The 15860-nt window shown below is 40.5% G+C and overlaps 1 protein-coding gene across 1 annotated transcript in view; it reads left to right on the top strand.

Annotated features, from left to right (window-relative positions):
* Nucleotides 1-14484, top strand: part of LOC141289750 (alpha-2-macroglobulin-like) — a 17932-nt gene extending 3448 nt beyond the window's left edge. The window contains exons 2-35 of the mRNA XM_073821967.1: nt 12-172; nt 3577-3760; nt 3830-3986; nt 4070-4122; nt 4202-4222; nt 4307-4472; nt 4547-4631; nt 4700-4814; nt 4902-5022; nt 5100-5209; nt 5283-5453; nt 5531-5758; nt 5837-6049; nt 6129-6278; nt 6550-6675; nt 6749-6842; nt 6923-7076; nt 7758-7983; nt 8072-8195; nt 8266-8387; nt 10156-10207; nt 10301-10384; nt 10511-10687; nt 10806-10881; nt 10952-11108; nt 11237-11311; nt 11819-11981; nt 12090-12274; nt 13093-13314; nt 13389-13510; nt 13791-13872; nt 13948-14031; nt 14255-14360; nt 14444-14484. Of these exons, the coding sequence (XP_073678068.1) occupies nt 12-172; nt 3577-3760; nt 3830-3986; nt 4070-4122; nt 4202-4222; nt 4307-4472; nt 4547-4631; nt 4700-4814; nt 4902-5022; nt 5100-5209; nt 5283-5453; nt 5531-5758; nt 5837-6049; nt 6129-6278; nt 6550-6675; nt 6749-6842; nt 6923-7076; nt 7758-7983; nt 8072-8195; nt 8266-8387; nt 10156-10207; nt 10301-10384; nt 10511-10687; nt 10806-10881; nt 10952-11108; nt 11237-11311; nt 11819-11981; nt 12090-12274; nt 13093-13314; nt 13389-13510; nt 13791-13872; nt 13948-14031; nt 14255-14360; nt 14444-14484 (4407 nt within the window). The remainder of the gene's footprint in view (nt 1-11; nt 173-3576; nt 3761-3829; nt 3987-4069; nt 4123-4201; nt 4223-4306; nt 4473-4546; nt 4632-4699; nt 4815-4901; nt 5023-5099; nt 5210-5282; nt 5454-5530; nt 5759-5836; nt 6050-6128; nt 6279-6549; nt 6676-6748; nt 6843-6922; nt 7077-7757; nt 7984-8071; nt 8196-8265; nt 8388-10155; nt 10208-10300; nt 10385-10510; nt 10688-10805; nt 10882-10951; nt 11109-11236; nt 11312-11818; nt 11982-12089; nt 12275-13092; nt 13315-13388; nt 13511-13790; nt 13873-13947; nt 14032-14254; nt 14361-14443) is intronic.
* The last annotated feature ends 1376 nt before the right edge of the window (nt 14485-15860 follow it).

Here is a 15860-nt window from a genome sequence, read left to right as displayed (position 1 = left end):
TGTGTTTCAAGAAGCTGTTATTAGGCCACAGAGAGGAGGACCTGATGGAGGCCTTTCAGATGGAGGAGCTGCAGCTGGAGACTCTTCCTGTGATGTTCAGTACAGTGGAGCCAAACACATGGAGCTGCACAGACGAGCTTCTGGCCGTCATACGCAGCACTATCCTGAGCCAGTAGAACGCCGTGGTGTGGCTGGAGCAGGAGCGACTCCAGTAGACACCCATCCTCATGTTCACACTTACTGTTATTTAGAATTGGTAATTGGGTAGATGGTTATATGGTTACAGCTCAAATACACCATAATGTGAATCCTTTAATATGAATTTGAGCAAACTTTTTACTGACGCTGGGGAATGGGTATTATAATGCTTATATGTTCATGTTTTATATCACCTTTTTACTATGCACTGGAATAGTTCTTAAGGTATAGTAGTGTAACGGAGGCCAGCCAGTAGGTGCTGTGCAGGTAAACCTCACTCCCCTGATCTCAAGAGACGCACTAGCGACTGACGCTAGAGGTTTCTGCCTTTAGCCTCCTTGTTAGTGCGTCCGCCTCCCGTGCCGGAGACCCGGGTTTGAGACCCGCTCGGTGCGGTAGGGCCCGGGTGTGAGGGGATACAGTCGTGGCCAAAAGTTTTGAGAATGACACAAATATTAGTTTTCACAAAGTTTGCTGCTCAACTTCTTTTAGATCTTTGTTTCAGTTGTTTCTGTGATGTACTGAAATATAATTACAAGCACTTCATACGTTTCAAAGGCTTTTATCGACAATTACATGACATTTATGCAAAGAGTAAGTATTTGCAGTGTTGGCCCTTCTTTTTCAGGACCTCTGCAATTCGACTGGGCATGCTCTCAATCAACTTCTGGGCCAAATCCTGACTGATAGCAACCCATTCTTTCATAATCACTTCTTGGAGTTTGTCAGAATTAGTGGGTTTTTGTTTGTCCACCCGCCTCTTGAGGATTGACCACAAGTTTTAAGATCTGGGGAGTTTCCAGGCCATGGACCCAAAATGTCAATGTTTTGGTCCCCGAGCCACTTAGTTATCACTTTTGCCTTATGGCACGGTGCTCCATCGTGCTGGAAAATGCATTGTTCTTCACCAAACTGTTGTTGGATTGTTGGAAGAAGTTGCTGTTGGAGGGTGTTTTGGTACCATACTTTATTCATGGCTGTGTTTTTGGGCAAAATTGTGAGTGAGCCCACTCCTTTGGATGAGAAGCAACCCCACACATGAATGTTCTCAGGATGCTTTACTGTTGGCATGACACAGGACTGATGGTAGCGCTCACCTTTTCTTCTCCGGACAAGCCATTTTCCAGATGCCTCAAACAATCGGAAAGAGACTTTATCTGAGAATATGACTTTGCCCCAGTCCTCAGCAGTCCATTCGCCATACTTTTTGCAGAAGATCAATCTGTCCCTGATGTTTTTTTTTGGAGAGAAGTGGCTTCTTTGCTGCCCTTCTTGACACCAGGCCATCTTCCAAAAGTCGTCACCTCACTGTGCGTGCAGATGCGCTCACACCTGCCTGCTGCCATTACTGAGCAAGCTCTGCACTGGTGGCACTCCGATCCCGCAGCTGAATCGTCTTTAGGAGACGATCCTGGCGCTTGCGGGACTTTCTTGGACGCCCTGGAGCCTTCTTAACAATGCAGTGGAAAGCATTTTTTTTTTCGGGATTAAGTTAACTTTCATGGCAAAGAAGGACTATGCAATTTATCTGATCACATTCTGGAGTATATGCAAATTGCTATTAAAAAAACTTAAGCAGCAACTTTTCCAATTTCCAATATTTATGTAATTCTCAAAACTTTTGGCCACGACTGTACACTTTAATCTTTTTAAGATATTGAACTAGATATCAATAAACTGTATTGTATGTTCTTTGTTTTTGAGTTATATCTATGGAATGATCTCCAATTTGGACAACTGCATCCATCAGGTGCATCAGGTGTTACAGTAAATAAAAAATAAAAAAAAAACAGTCTGCTACTGATAAATGTTCTTGACTAGTTTTGATGATTTAAACATATGACTTTCTCACTGCCAGTTTGTGTTGTTCTTAAAGCCACTAATTTGTTTATATCGACTGTAAAAGGCGTTCTTGTTTGGTTTTGCTTGCAGATATAATGCAACGGTGCGAGATCAAATTGCAGATTTTAGATAAATAAGCATGTTCCTTTCATTCAGCTTAGCAATGTTCTTGACATTTAATAGTGACAATAATATCTAATGATACAAATTACAAGTTTTACATTTACTTTGTGATTTCCTTTAAGTAAATATACTTTTAGAAAATGACTCTTGAGACGAAAGTTATCATCCCTTTTAACACAGCAAAACTTGTGGATTTGACTTATTTTACACTCATAGCAAAATGTAAAAATCCCTCTTAATTTTAACATTCTCTTCTGTATTATGGATCTTTTCCATAAAATGGTATATTCAAGTCAATTCGCCATTATTTTACAGCAGTTTACAGATTGTTTCAAAGCAGTGTTACAGTGACACACACACACACACACACACACACACACACACACACACACACACACACACACACACACACACAGGAAAATGATTTGGCAATGCAAACAATTCAATTCTGCTGTAAAGCAGCTCTAAACTAGAAAAGAATTCCATTGCAATCAATGTAAGCTTTAATAGACTGTATGTGTATATATTAGAGCATACAAACCATGACAAGAATTCTAATGGTTTAACTACCAATATACAATACACACCATCACATGTTAACTTTTAAAAACTTCTTTAAAATGGTTCCCTGTAGTGTTTTGGGACATATTTCATTGGGATTTAGTGGTTTTAACAAGCCATCGATAGATGGCGATAAGTTACCATTATATTATATTACTATTATAACCAGTGAAACCATTGTGAGAACAGCACTGATGGCAATGGTTGTCCCAGCCACCATGTTTAAATCACCAGCCTAACTTGGAAACTCTGGAATCAAAATTATTTCCAAATTTTCCAGTAATATGACTTGAGTTTAAAAAGAGTTACCTCCCCAGATTTACAGAAAACTCAAGTCTTAGCTCAAGCAAAAACGAATCAAGCTTCATTTGAAGTTGCTGAATGAGGAGAGGGAGCTAGTAAAATCTTTGCATGGCAGAGGGAACCAATTCAGGTGCTGTGTCTCCACTAATGAGCTGATTGAGTTGAATCAGGTGTGTTAGATGAAGGAGACAGAAAACTGTGCAGTGCTGAGAGTGTCCTGAGACAGGTTTTAAAACTCATGAAGTATTAGCTGGTTGAAATAAGCTGAAGAGCAGTAAATACTTGTCGGGTTTCTGAAAGGGATATATAATTTTCTTCTTGGATGATTGTTCTTCATGGTTGTGATGGAGATTTGGCTTTGGAAAAGATTTATTTTCGTCCTTTTCTTCTTCGCTGTGGATGGACAGAGACCAGGGCCTTCTGCGGTTAATAGGCAGGAATCAGGGCCGTGAGTATTACCATTGACTGTGTCTCTCTGTGACCGCACACCTACACAAGTATGTGTTTGGAGCAGATTCCTTGTAGTTAAACTTCAATATGTTTCCACAGGTTCTTCATGGTGACATTTCCTGCAGTGATTGAGTCTGGCTCTGGTGCCAAATTGTGTGCGAGTCTTCTGAAACCCAATGAGAGTCTCACAATGACCATTTCTCTGCTTGATGACAAAAATGTGGCAACTCAACTTGTGCAGCAGATATCTCAGCTGGAGTTTCACCGGTGTTTTAGTTTCCAGGTCTGTTATCATACTGCAAATGGAATGCTTGTCTGGTCTTATGCCCATTAAAAACCCATTCCTCTACAGGCTCCTCAAGCAGATGCAGAGTCAGTGCAGAAACTGCAGGTGGTGGTTAAAGGGAGGTCCTTCAAAATGATTGAAGAGAGGAAAGTGATGTTCAGACCTTACCTGCCTTTGACATTCATCCAAACAGACAAACCCATCTACAATCCAGGACAAACAGGTGAGCTGTGAATGACTTGTTCAGAACTTGATGCACTTGAGCATGTGGAAAGTCCATTATGTAAATCAATTCTCATTTTGCAGTGAATTTCAGAGTTGTGACCATGGATGCCAAATTTGTTCCTCTTGATCAAATGGTAAGACCTGATTTGTCTTTCATCTTTGTGATTTTCATGACTCTTTATGTGCTTAATTCCTCTGTTTATGTCCTTACAGTACAGTCTGGTGGTGGTGGAGGTGAGTTTGCTCCAGTGCAAGTCTTTGGAGATGTGTTTTCTGCAAGTTATTTGTGTGCTTCCGTTCACTTTACCCCCATAATAGGACAATCATGGAAACCGCATTGGTCAGTGGACAAATGTTTCGTCAACGAGGTGGATATTGGAGCTTTCTCATCAGTTAAATCCAGAAGCTCAGGTTGGGATGTACACACTGAGAGCTTTTATTGGTGACCGAATTATCTCGCAGGTTTTTGAGGTGAAAAAATATGGTGAGTCACCACATGCGATGTGTCTGGTAGCAATGATCGCAGATCTGAGGTCCTAATTTAAATAACTTGTTTAGTTTTACCCAAGTTTGATGTCACTGTCGCTGCGCCACAGATGCATAGTGTTGGAGATGTAGGACTGAAGGTGGAGGCTTGTGCCAAGTAAGTAACTTTTCTTGATTTTGTCTTTTGGATGGTAAATTATTGATCTTAATCTAGTGTTTTCCTAGGTACACATATGGGCAACCTGTACCTGGTCAAACGTTGGTGGAAGTGTGCCGTGAGCCGTCTCCATACGCTGTGGTTCCGGGCTTGACTCGTGTCTGCCTTAATAAAACTGCCAAGGTTTGTTACTGCTGCTGTTGTACAGGAAAGGATTAGTCTTGTCTGATATGCTGACTTTGTAATCTGAAAATCTTTTTTTGTTACCAGATGAACAACACCGGCTGTGCCTCCCTTATATTCAGTATATCAACGTTTTTCAACACCAGATTTGAGAATAATCTGCAAGATGCGTTCCTTGTTAATATAAATGTCACTGAGGAGGGAACAGGTGAGCTATTGGCTAATTTGAAACTACTTTACTTTATTTGGGGTCTTGATGTCTGTGGCTTTTCTTTTCCTTTTCAGATGTGGTCATGTTTAAATCCACAACCGTGTCCATTACGTTTGAAGTTGGCAAGGTCACGTTTGTGGACCTCCCAGAGTTTTTTGACCATGGGTCAACGATTAAAGCAAAGGCATGTAAAGGTTCATAGTTTCTTGCGGAATCTTTCGCCTTGTTCATTTCCTAACTTTTATCTTTCTCAACAGATCTTGGCAACTTATTTCAATGGGACGCCAATCGCAAGCAAGGAGGTTTATCTCCTGGATGGTAGCCAATGGCCAAACAAACTGCTGTTGAATCTGACTACAGACCAGAATGGACTGGCTGTGTTCTCCCTCAACACTGCTAATTTTCCTGAAGTTGATCTGAATCTGGTGGTATGATTTGTCTATCCTTCTATTTTGAGTAAAGCCTTTATCTTGCAAGAAGCCAATTTCCTTCATTTGTTTCCCAGGCAAGTGCAACTTCACAGGTTGTTTATGGTTATAAATCACCATACTTCAGTACAGATATGAGGGTAATTCCACTTCTTCAAGCTGCTACTCCCGTCACCCCAACGTTTAGTGAACTGACTATAGAGAAGCTTGAGCAGCCACTGAAATGTGGCACTGCATATCCAGTGACCGTCAAGTATTCCTTTGTTGGAGAGACTGGTGACTACAGTGTTGACATCATCTATATGGTACAGTGTGTTGTGGTTGTGATGGTTTGTTTGCCTGGCAACTTTTGTGCATCAGTCTGGTTTTCTGTCTTCTGCTAGGTCTTGTCCAGAGGAGTGATCGTTCTGCATGGATTTCAAAAGATTCAAGCAAGGGATTTTGATACCGTCACGAGTGGCACAGTGTCATTTCAGCTGTCTGTTGGTGTCAATATGGCTCCAGTAGTGCAGATTCTGGCTTTCTGTGTTCTTCCCAGTCAAAATGTAGCGGCTGTTAGTGCGGCTTTTGACACGAAAATGTGTTTCAATAACCAGGTATGGTGTGCATATGCGTCTTCCTTCATGTGGGTAGCTGTAATGTTTCCTTCACCTTGTGAGCTGGTTCTTGTTCCAGGTGTCTCTGCAGTTCTCCCCGGCTACGGCCGTTCCTGGTGAGGGAAATGTTTTGACTGTCTCTGCTCAAGCAGTATCCCTGTGTGGCCTCAGTGCTGTTGATCAGAGTGTCCTGATCATGGAGCCTGGAAGACGTCTGAGTGCTGAAGCGGTAGCCATGTGCAATTAATCCATTCTTGTTTGAAACTATCTGGATGAGAGTATGTTGTTGATCTTTTAAAATATGTTTTATATCTGACTAGAATGCTATCAACATGCTATGATTTGATTCCTACACTTTGCTTTTTACAGTTGTGTTTATGTGAGCTTTTAAGTTTAGTCCTCTTATATTAACTAGATAAGCACTCATGGTGATTAGACCACCCAAAGTGTCTCTTTTAAACTACTTTGCAAGACTCAGCTTTTTCCCCTTATGTTTATAGGTGTTCAACCTTCTCCCAGTGCAATCGCTATCAGATTATCCTTTCAGTGTTGAAGATGAACAGGAATGCCTAAATGTTCGGCCCCGTCGAGCTGTGCCTACAGACCAAGCTTATGAAACCTTCAAGGTAGAACCTGGTTTATAATCGTAGTCACTGAATGCTCCCTGAATTCAAATTTCTTTTTGACCTGTTCTGACAGAGCATGGGGATGAAGATTGCAACCAATTTGCCCATCCAAGAACCACAATGCCTGATGTACAGAGGCTTGAATTACTATCGCAACTTCCGTGATGGTGTGTCTCTTAGGTTTTTAACCTTCAATTTGCCGTGTGTGCACATGACTTGACATTCATGGCTTCTCTTTTGGTTTCAGTCAAGTTTTTCCGTCAACCTGTTGCCTTTGCGATGGCTGAAATGGCTCCTGCTGCAGTCGCAGAAAGTGTTGGAGGCGAGAGCAGTTCTTCTGTTGATGTGACCGTCAGGACTTACTTTCCAGAAACGTGGATCTGGCAACTCGCTCAAGTGGGGTAAATGAGGCTATTCTGCCCTTTACAGCACATGCTACTATCTAGGGATGGTTCGATACGTGTATCGGTACCGTTCGGTTCTCGGACAAATTCCAAATGGAAGTGATCATCCCTATCACCTTTGTGAGGGGACTAAGCGAATCTGCTTAGTGCTGACAGACACGGGTGTGTTTGACTTGAAGCGGCGCTACAGGCACCGATCGGTGTATGACATCAGAGCAACGCGAAGAGTGATTATAACAAGAATATGGAACAATCAGCTTTCAAGCGCTTTCGCAGTATTTTGATATCATACACAGATTGGTCGCTGCAGCGCCGCTTCAAGTCGAACATACCCGTGTCTGTCAGCACTAAGCAGATTCGCTTAGTTATGCTAACAGTAAAATGACATTAAACAGCGACATCTGCTGACAGAGACCATGCTGTGTTGTCACGTAAACATCCCAGCTGAAGATAATAATGAGGAAATTACATCGCTCCCTTCGCCAAGTGCATTGCAAACGACTACATTATGACATGCACGTGCCCCAAGTCCCCCACAAAGGTGATAGGGATGATCACTTCCATTTGGAATTTGTCCGAGAACCGAACGATACCGATACACGTATCGAGCCATCCCTACTACTATCTGAAGCCTCCTAACAAATTGTACCCCTTCTACTTCTGGTGTCCTTTCTTCAGAGAGTCTGGATCCACACAAGTTCCTCTTAAGGTTCCTGACACAATCACAACGTGGGAGACCGAGGCCTTCTGTCTGTCCTCCAAAGGTCTCGGTCTGGCTCCTCCTGCTCTGCTGACCGTCTTCCAGCCCTTCTTTCTGGAGCTTTCCCTGCCATACTCCATTGTCCGTGGGGAGAGTTTTGAGCTGAGGGCCACAGTCTTTAACTATCTGTCCAAATGCATCATGGTCTGGTTTCACTTTTATTGAGATAATGGATCCATAGAGAAAAGAGATCCAGTTCTTTGCTCAGTGTCCATTTGTTGTTCATTGGTAGGTTAAAGTGACTCCAACACCATCCTCAAGCTTCACTCTTCGATCACTTACTGACCCATATTCATCCTGTCTCTGTGCCAATGCGAGGAAGACCTTTAAATGGGTTTTAATGGCTTCTGTTCTAGGTCTGTTTTCAACTGTATTTCAGAGTTGAGTTGTATGGGAAGTGTTGTTGACCTTCTGTCTGTACTTTAGGAACTGCGAATGTGACGGTCAGCGCTCAGGCTGAACAATCCCAGTCTCTGTGCGGTAATGAGGTTGTGACCGTGCCGACGAGAGGACGTGTTGACGTAGTCACTCGAAGTCTACTTGTTCTGGTAAGTGTTGAGCAGCCTTCTGGGGTTTGACAGTGGAGCTCATTGTCAGGGCTCAAGTTTTGGAAAAAGTTTGGAGTGAGATTTTATCTGTTAGGGGAGGAGTCACTCTAATATTTGCAGCAGCGGCCCCTCTGCCCCACGCAATTCTCTCCAGTTTTTGGTAAAAGTTCAACTATCCATTGTTCATAATTAACCAGCACAAAATAAAAAATATAACAACTGGTAGATCTGATAAGTCAAATTCATAAAAATAAAATGTTTTAAATATTTCAAATCATATGTATCAAAAGTAAAAATTTTGCAAATGAGCAAACTAAACAGCAGTGCTCAATGCACATACTGTAAACATACATGCTATGAGCAAGTTCTGCAATCTTCCTGTATGTCAATCTGTGTGTTTGTGAAAGAGAGGGTACATATTTCATCTTACTTGAAATACAAAATGGCATTAGTGTTTATTGCACACTTTGATGCCTTGATGACAGTGGTAGGGGCTTGAACTAGCTAGAGTAATTAGTTACATGTAATGAATTATGTAATTTAATTAATGACATTTAACTAATCAGTTACAGTTACTGAGAAATAACAAATATAGTTAAATTACAGTTACTTTTAAAAATGTTTACAATTACAAAGTGGGTTACATGTAAATATTTTGATTGGTTTATTTCCCAAATCGCATTGACTGCTTTAAAATAAGAGACACCAATGTTTCAGGAGTTAAACAGGTGCTAAAGATTTTGTGGTGGCTGTGCTTAAATTAAATTTTATATAATCTTAATTCAAGTGATGAAGGATTTTGTAAAATTGACAGTAATTAGTGTTGAGTGCTACTGTAAGGTAAACCTGCCTGCTTAAGTTTTTAAAAGGATTAACAGTTGAAAACATTCCTTAGAAATTTAGTAATCAAATGTAATGTTACATTACCTCTAAAGCAATTGAAATAGTTACACTACTTTTAAATTACATTTTAATTAGGGAAATTTAATCTGTAGCCTATTACAGCCCATTTCCAAAATAACCTTCCCAACAATGTTGATACATTTGTGTTTTGAAATATATATAAAACAAATTTATTTTATTTGGATGATTTTGTCTGTCTTTTTTAGCAGATTTACCAATTATCTTGTCTTTTCCTTAATTTCAGGCCCACAATTAGTTAAAACTGTTGAACTAATAATTTTGCGCAAATTTGGCTATAATCCCCAACATCAGTTCTCACTATCTTTGATCACAGGCAAGTGATTTTGTCTAGGAATCGTAAAATGGAAAAAAATAAAAATAAATATGAAAAACCCTACTGCATTTATTTAGTTTCTAGTAAATACAAATGGCAACGTCCGCTCCAAGACCGCAACGCGACCACCTCCTCAACTGTACTAAACACTTCCACTGCGAGAGAAAGCGGCAGCCCCGCAACGATTCCACCGCTGGCCTTGTCCCGTGTGTGCGCGTCTACGTTGCCTAGTGACGAACGAGATTGTTGCGGGATCACGTAATATACCAGAAAACAGCAAATTCTAATTTTTTGGCTGGTAGGTGCCATTTAACTTAAGACAGCTATGAGCTTGGCAGAGTACTTCTCTCTGCAAAGCCTGCACCTCGTCCATTAACACCATATAGTGGGACAAGTTATCCCTTACTTTTCAGCGTGAGAAATACAAGGTGTGGCGTGTGAACTGGTTGAAATGCATGTGTCTCACGGTGAATGCGTGAGACTTGAGAGCCCTGCATTGTGCTTTAATTGATGTGGTGTTTGCTTCTGTAGGCTGAAGGAGTTGAAAGGACAATCACTGAGAGTTGGTTACTGTGTCCAAAAGGTTTGTTTGCACTCGGTGCCTCAAATGTCTTTTCCCTATACCACCAAAAGGAACCATAGTTCTCCATGATCTATTTTTAAATTTAATCCACAGGAAGCATCCTGTCAGAAGATGTGACGCTCATCTTTCCAAGAAACATGATTCAGGGATCAGCCAAATGCTCAGTTTCAGTCATTGGTAAGGCAGTTAATGGAGAGAAATTGTCACAGTAGGGCTGCAAGATAAAGCACATTTCCATGATAAGCATAATCATCTGCAACTGGCTTTATCCTAAGTGTGTTTTTGGTTTCTCTTCTCTCATAGGGGACATAATGGGGCGTGCGCTAAAGAATCTTGATGGCTTATTGCGGGTGCCTTCTGGCTGCGGCGAACAGAATATGATAGTTCTTGCTCCCAATATTTACATCCTGATGTATCTGGAAGTCACAACACAGCTCACCGCAACCATCCGAGCAACTGCCATTGGTTACCTTCAGAGCGGTACAGACAACCAAATCCATTTAGTATTTAGACTAAATCTCAAGTCCTCTTCATTGGGGTGCTTTAGACTGTCTAATCCTTCCTGATCAAATTCCCATGTGGCTTTTGACTTGAACAGGATACCAAGGACAGCTGAACTACAGGCACAGTGATGGTTCATACAGCACATTTGGTTACGATGCATCCAATACATGGTGAGTTTCATGCAGCGCTTGTAGTTTTGGATACCATTGAAGCAGTTTGAATAAATTCCTAAACGATCAGGTTGACCGCCTTCGTCCTGAGATCTTTTGGCCTTGCGAGGAAATTCATTTACATCGATCCGAATGTCCTTCAGAGCGCAAGGGACTGGTTGATAAGCACGCAGGGTTCTGATGGTTGTTTTATGCAGCAGGGAACTCTGTACCACAATGACATGAAGGTACGTGGGTTGTGTGTGGTGTGTGGTGTGTTTTTTTTTTTTTTTTTTTTTTTTTTTTTTTTTTTTTTTTTCCGAAAATGCTCCCTAACCAATCTGAGGATGATTTTCCTGAATCTGCTGCCTTTTAGGGTGGAGTGGGGGATAGTGTCACCATGACCGGCTACATCGTTGCATCACTGCTTGAACTAGGTGTCCCTGTCACGGTAAGAATATGACATGTCTGTTCTTTCAAGTTTGTAGTCTTAATTTGATTGCTTTTAAATTGGACAAAGCTAGGACATGAGAGTAATACTGGTAAACTACTCGGTTTTAAAGATTTATTACTTTATTGCTGCTTTCTATAAGGCTGAACTATTCTGCCCTCCAAAGGTACAATGCAGTAACTACGCCAACACTGAAACTGAGAAAAATGCCTTTAAAGTTTTTACATGAGCTAGTCAAACATGTTAAATCTTGTTTCTCTGAAACGGGACAATTTAACTAGGAGACTTTGCCACAAGACAAAACAGTTGTCACAAAGTCTGTTTTAAGCCTTAACTCAGTTTTGACAATGTGTAGTTACTGCGCTTTGCCTTTGGAGGGCAGTATTGTAAAAGGCATTAAGTGTGCATCTCTTGGTTGTTGGTAGATACTGTGTAATTTGCAACATTCTGTCTTTGTAACTTTATGCAGCGCCTTTTAAAACTACCAATGGTTTGCTCTGATTTCAGGATCCTGCCATTACTAAAGCTCTGTCATGCTTGAGATCTTCTGTTGGGAACCTGGGAAACACCTACGCCACTGCTCTGCTCGCCTACACCTTTAGTCTGGCTGGAGAAACCAGTACTCGATCGCAGCTTTTAACAGCCTTGGACGACACTGCCATTTCTGAAGGTGAGATTTAAAATCAGGTTTATTGACTTGTTTTACTTCTATGGTGCTTTAAGGAAAAAAAAAAAAGGCTTCACAAATGTATGTTCTCTCCTCTGTCATGTCTTTTAGGTCCTAAACTCCATTGGTCTCAGACTTCATCTGGTGATACTTTGGCAGTGGAAATCAGCTCGTACGTACTGCTAGCCATTCTCGCTGTGCAGCCTGTAACTACAGCCAATCTGGGCTATGCTAACCGCATTGTCAACTGGCTTGTGGCCCAGCAGAATCCCTATGGAGGCTTTTTCTCCACCCAGGTGACTAACTATTAAACATGCATGATTCATGCGCACTTTGTTGCATTTTAGCAGATGCTTTTATGCAAAATGACTTGAGAGGAAATGGCTATAGCTCAAATTGCAGAGCGTGGCGTTGGCAACACCAGGGTAATGGTATGGTTCAATTCCTGTCTGATATAAACTATACCTTGAATTGCTTCAGATTAAAGTCTCTTGCAAATGTATGAACGGATTTAAATGGTGAGGATGTGCTGGTAAAATGCAAATGCTATCTTGTTCTTGGGTAAAGTTGCTTAAATGTTACAAGAATGGCAAAATACAGTGATTAACGAATCATAGTGCAAATATACAACAGCACTTCAGAAATGCATTGGACTTCAATGTTGCTGATTTAACACCTTTAGTATTTAACCATTTCACCTATAGAAATAAGTGCCATTAATGTCCATTTGACGTGAACGACAGTAGTCCGCATTTGAAGTGGATCAACCTTTCGTCGAAGTTGTCCTAAATCCAAAATGATACCCCTTGTCTTTGAACTCTTTCGATCCACTTCAAATGTTGACTACTGTACATGACTTGTCACGAAACTAGATTTGACACTGAGTGAAATATCATTTCTGGCACTTGATCTTTTTTCCAAACTTGTGAGACTTCCACCTCTTTTGTGTTCAGCAGAAGATTGGTCAATTGACTGTAGTCATTGACTGCCATAATACAGGTAAAAGTTCAATGGCTACCAGCAACTGTTTGGTTTCCAGCATTCATTGAAATGGTTTTTGGGACATTTGTAATGTTGGATGAGGTGAATATACCTTAATAGCTGTTTGTTTTAGGACACAGTGGTGGCTCTTCATGCTCTGTCGGTGTATGCTGCTCAAGTGTTCAGCTTGGAGGGATCCAGCACAGTTACCGTTCAGTCGTCAGTGGCAGGAGGAGACGTTTATACCTTCGAAGTGAATCGGGACAACCGGCTGCTTTTTCAGGAGAAGCCGCTGAAGAGCTTTCCAGGCAAATATAGTGTTAAAGCAAAGGGCTCCTCCTGTGTGTCTGTGCAGGTTTGTATATGCACCTCCTATATTTTTGTTTCTATTGTGCTCCTAATTCTCCTTGATTTGCTTTGCAATCATAGATTGCGTGTTTCTACAACATCCCAACACCCATTAAAGCTGCCACAACGCTGAGTGTTGAAGCGAAGGTGACTGGAGATTGTCAGCCGCCTGGAGCCAGTCTCATGCTGAATTTCACAGTGAAGTAAGAACCGCTTTGTCTTGTGTCCCTTTGCGTCTGTGTAAAGACTCAAAAGCAAAACTAACGTTGCGTTTCACACCAAGGGTAACTATAAATTCTTGTTTTAAATCTTTTGTTCAGTGTTCTTATGCCATCTTTGAGCTACAAATGTCTGTACAAGGTTTAATGTCAAGTCAGAAGCACTTCAGTGTCACATTTTGCAATGCAAGTTTGGCTTGATGCTCTTAAAATGAACTGGAACAGAAAAGCAGCTGCTCTTTTATCTATATTTCCTTTAATTCAGATACAACGGTGCAAAACCAACTACTAACATGGTTCTGGTGGACATCAAGCTCTTGTCGGGATTCACTGCAGACACATCACTGGTTCGTTTGCATTTTTAAGGTGACTTGGGGTTCCTTGAATCAGCTTGAATTGGTAAATGATGGGGTTTCTTTCAGCTTGGATCTTCCCCGGAGTCCTTCGCTCCATTAGTGCAGCGGGTCGATGCTGAAGATGATCATGTGCTTGTTTATCTGAAAGAGGTGAGACGTGCATTCGGTGTATTCACTACCGGTGACCTTTGCACTGTTTTTGTCATGGGTTTTGTCCAATATTTAAAGATGTTAATAATTTGTTACATTTTATTTGGCGATTTTTCTGGACGCTCAAAGCGCTTTACAGTGTCAGGGGTATATCCTCATCCACCACCAGATGTTGGTGTTTTCCTTTTCATTCCTTTTGAAACTGTCTGTATTGGTTGCGCAGGTTCCCAAAGGTGTCCCGATGAGCTATAGGCTGCAGCTGAAACCGATTCTTGCAGTGCGGAATCTCAAGCCGGCGGTCATCAATGTCTATGACTACTATCAGACAAGTACTCTTCCATCTTTGACTTGTGCTTTGGGATGAATTTCATGTATAAGGCGATCAAGCTCATTTCCATATTTTCCCTTTCAGGTGACTCATTCGAGACTACATACACGTCCCCTTGTAAATGATTGTGTTCCAGTGCTGGCTACAAGATGCATGAATCAAATAAAACTCCTTTTAAGACAAATTGGTTGTCTTGTTGCATATTTTCTTAAATATTTGATTGTTGCTAGTTTATTTTGTTTTACTTATGTAAAACTGCTATACAGAAGTCTATGTGGACCAAATTGGGAGTCATTTTTCATTGCATGCATCATACACCACAACTGGAAAAACATTACATTTTTAGCACACTTTTCAAATGCTAACACTGCTTTCAAAACTGATAAAAGCACATTCAAATCAGAACAATGGCAACCTGTCAATTTCTGCAGGAATTATCAATCTAGAATCTTAGTATTTATGAAGTTATTCCTAACACAGAGCCAAGACAGATGCCCTATTTTTAGTTGTCTGTCTTTAGTGAGTGTCAGACAACAATTAATGGCTTTGGAAGGATTTTGTTTGGAAGCAAGGTTCAGGGAAGATACATTTTGTGGGTGGGTAATGAGTGGCAGAGGTAGGAGTAACAGTCACATTATTGAACATCCATCTATTCAATACATTTTCCCTAGCACTTGTCATGTGCTGCAGTACAGTAGGTAAAATGAAAAGATGTTATTATCGAGTGATGAAATGCTTATGTGACAGACCATAAAATATCTAACGATGCAGATTACTCATTCTTTTTCACTTATCAAGTTTTACATTTACTTTGCTTTCTGATTACCTTTAAGTAAATGTACTTTTTTGAACATGACTCTTGAGACATGAGTTATCACCCTGTTTAACACTGCAAAACTTGTGGCTTTAACTTATTTCACACACTGAAAATTGTTGAATTTACATAATTTTATTACGTCAAGGGGTTGCACGAAATTTATCTAAATCCAGATATATTTAAGTTGAGTGAATTTATATTTTATACGTTGAGTTTATTAATCTCTTTCAGTAATTTCAGATTAATTATATTCATAATTTTAGCTAAACTATTTTGAGTAGAATTTACTCTAATTGTGCAACCAGATCAATTTAATCGTTTAATTTCTACATATTAAAATTTTAATCCAATATTTTTTTTTTTTTAATCTAGCTGGCAGAGGTGGGACCAAGTCTTTCTATTCAAGTCACAATTTAAAGCCGAGGATCAAATGTTGATGTTTCATTGGTTAAGATGATGCTACCATCATGAAGATCAGTGTTTGCTTTAGTTGGGCTCTTGACCCTTGACTTATGTTAGATCACTTGCTGCATCATCATATGTAGTGCTATAGATTAGAGAGTTTGAATGTAATATGATAGTTAGTAGGTAGTGGCCTGATTATATGTAGAGTAACTACTATTGTGTTTAGGTGTTGAATGAGTAGCTCTGTGATGATTGACATATAATTTTTAGTTTTGTTCT

The sequence above is a fragment of the Garra rufa genome, chromosome 1 (genome assembly GCF_049309525.1).
Source record: "Garra rufa chromosome 1, GarRuf1.0, whole genome shotgun sequence".
NCBI classification, from domain to species: domain Eukaryota; kingdom Metazoa; phylum Chordata; class Actinopteri; order Cypriniformes; family Cyprinidae; genus Garra; species Garra rufa.
Note: the sequence above shows the minus strand (reverse complement) of the source record. Positions and strands in the feature narration are given on the sequence as shown.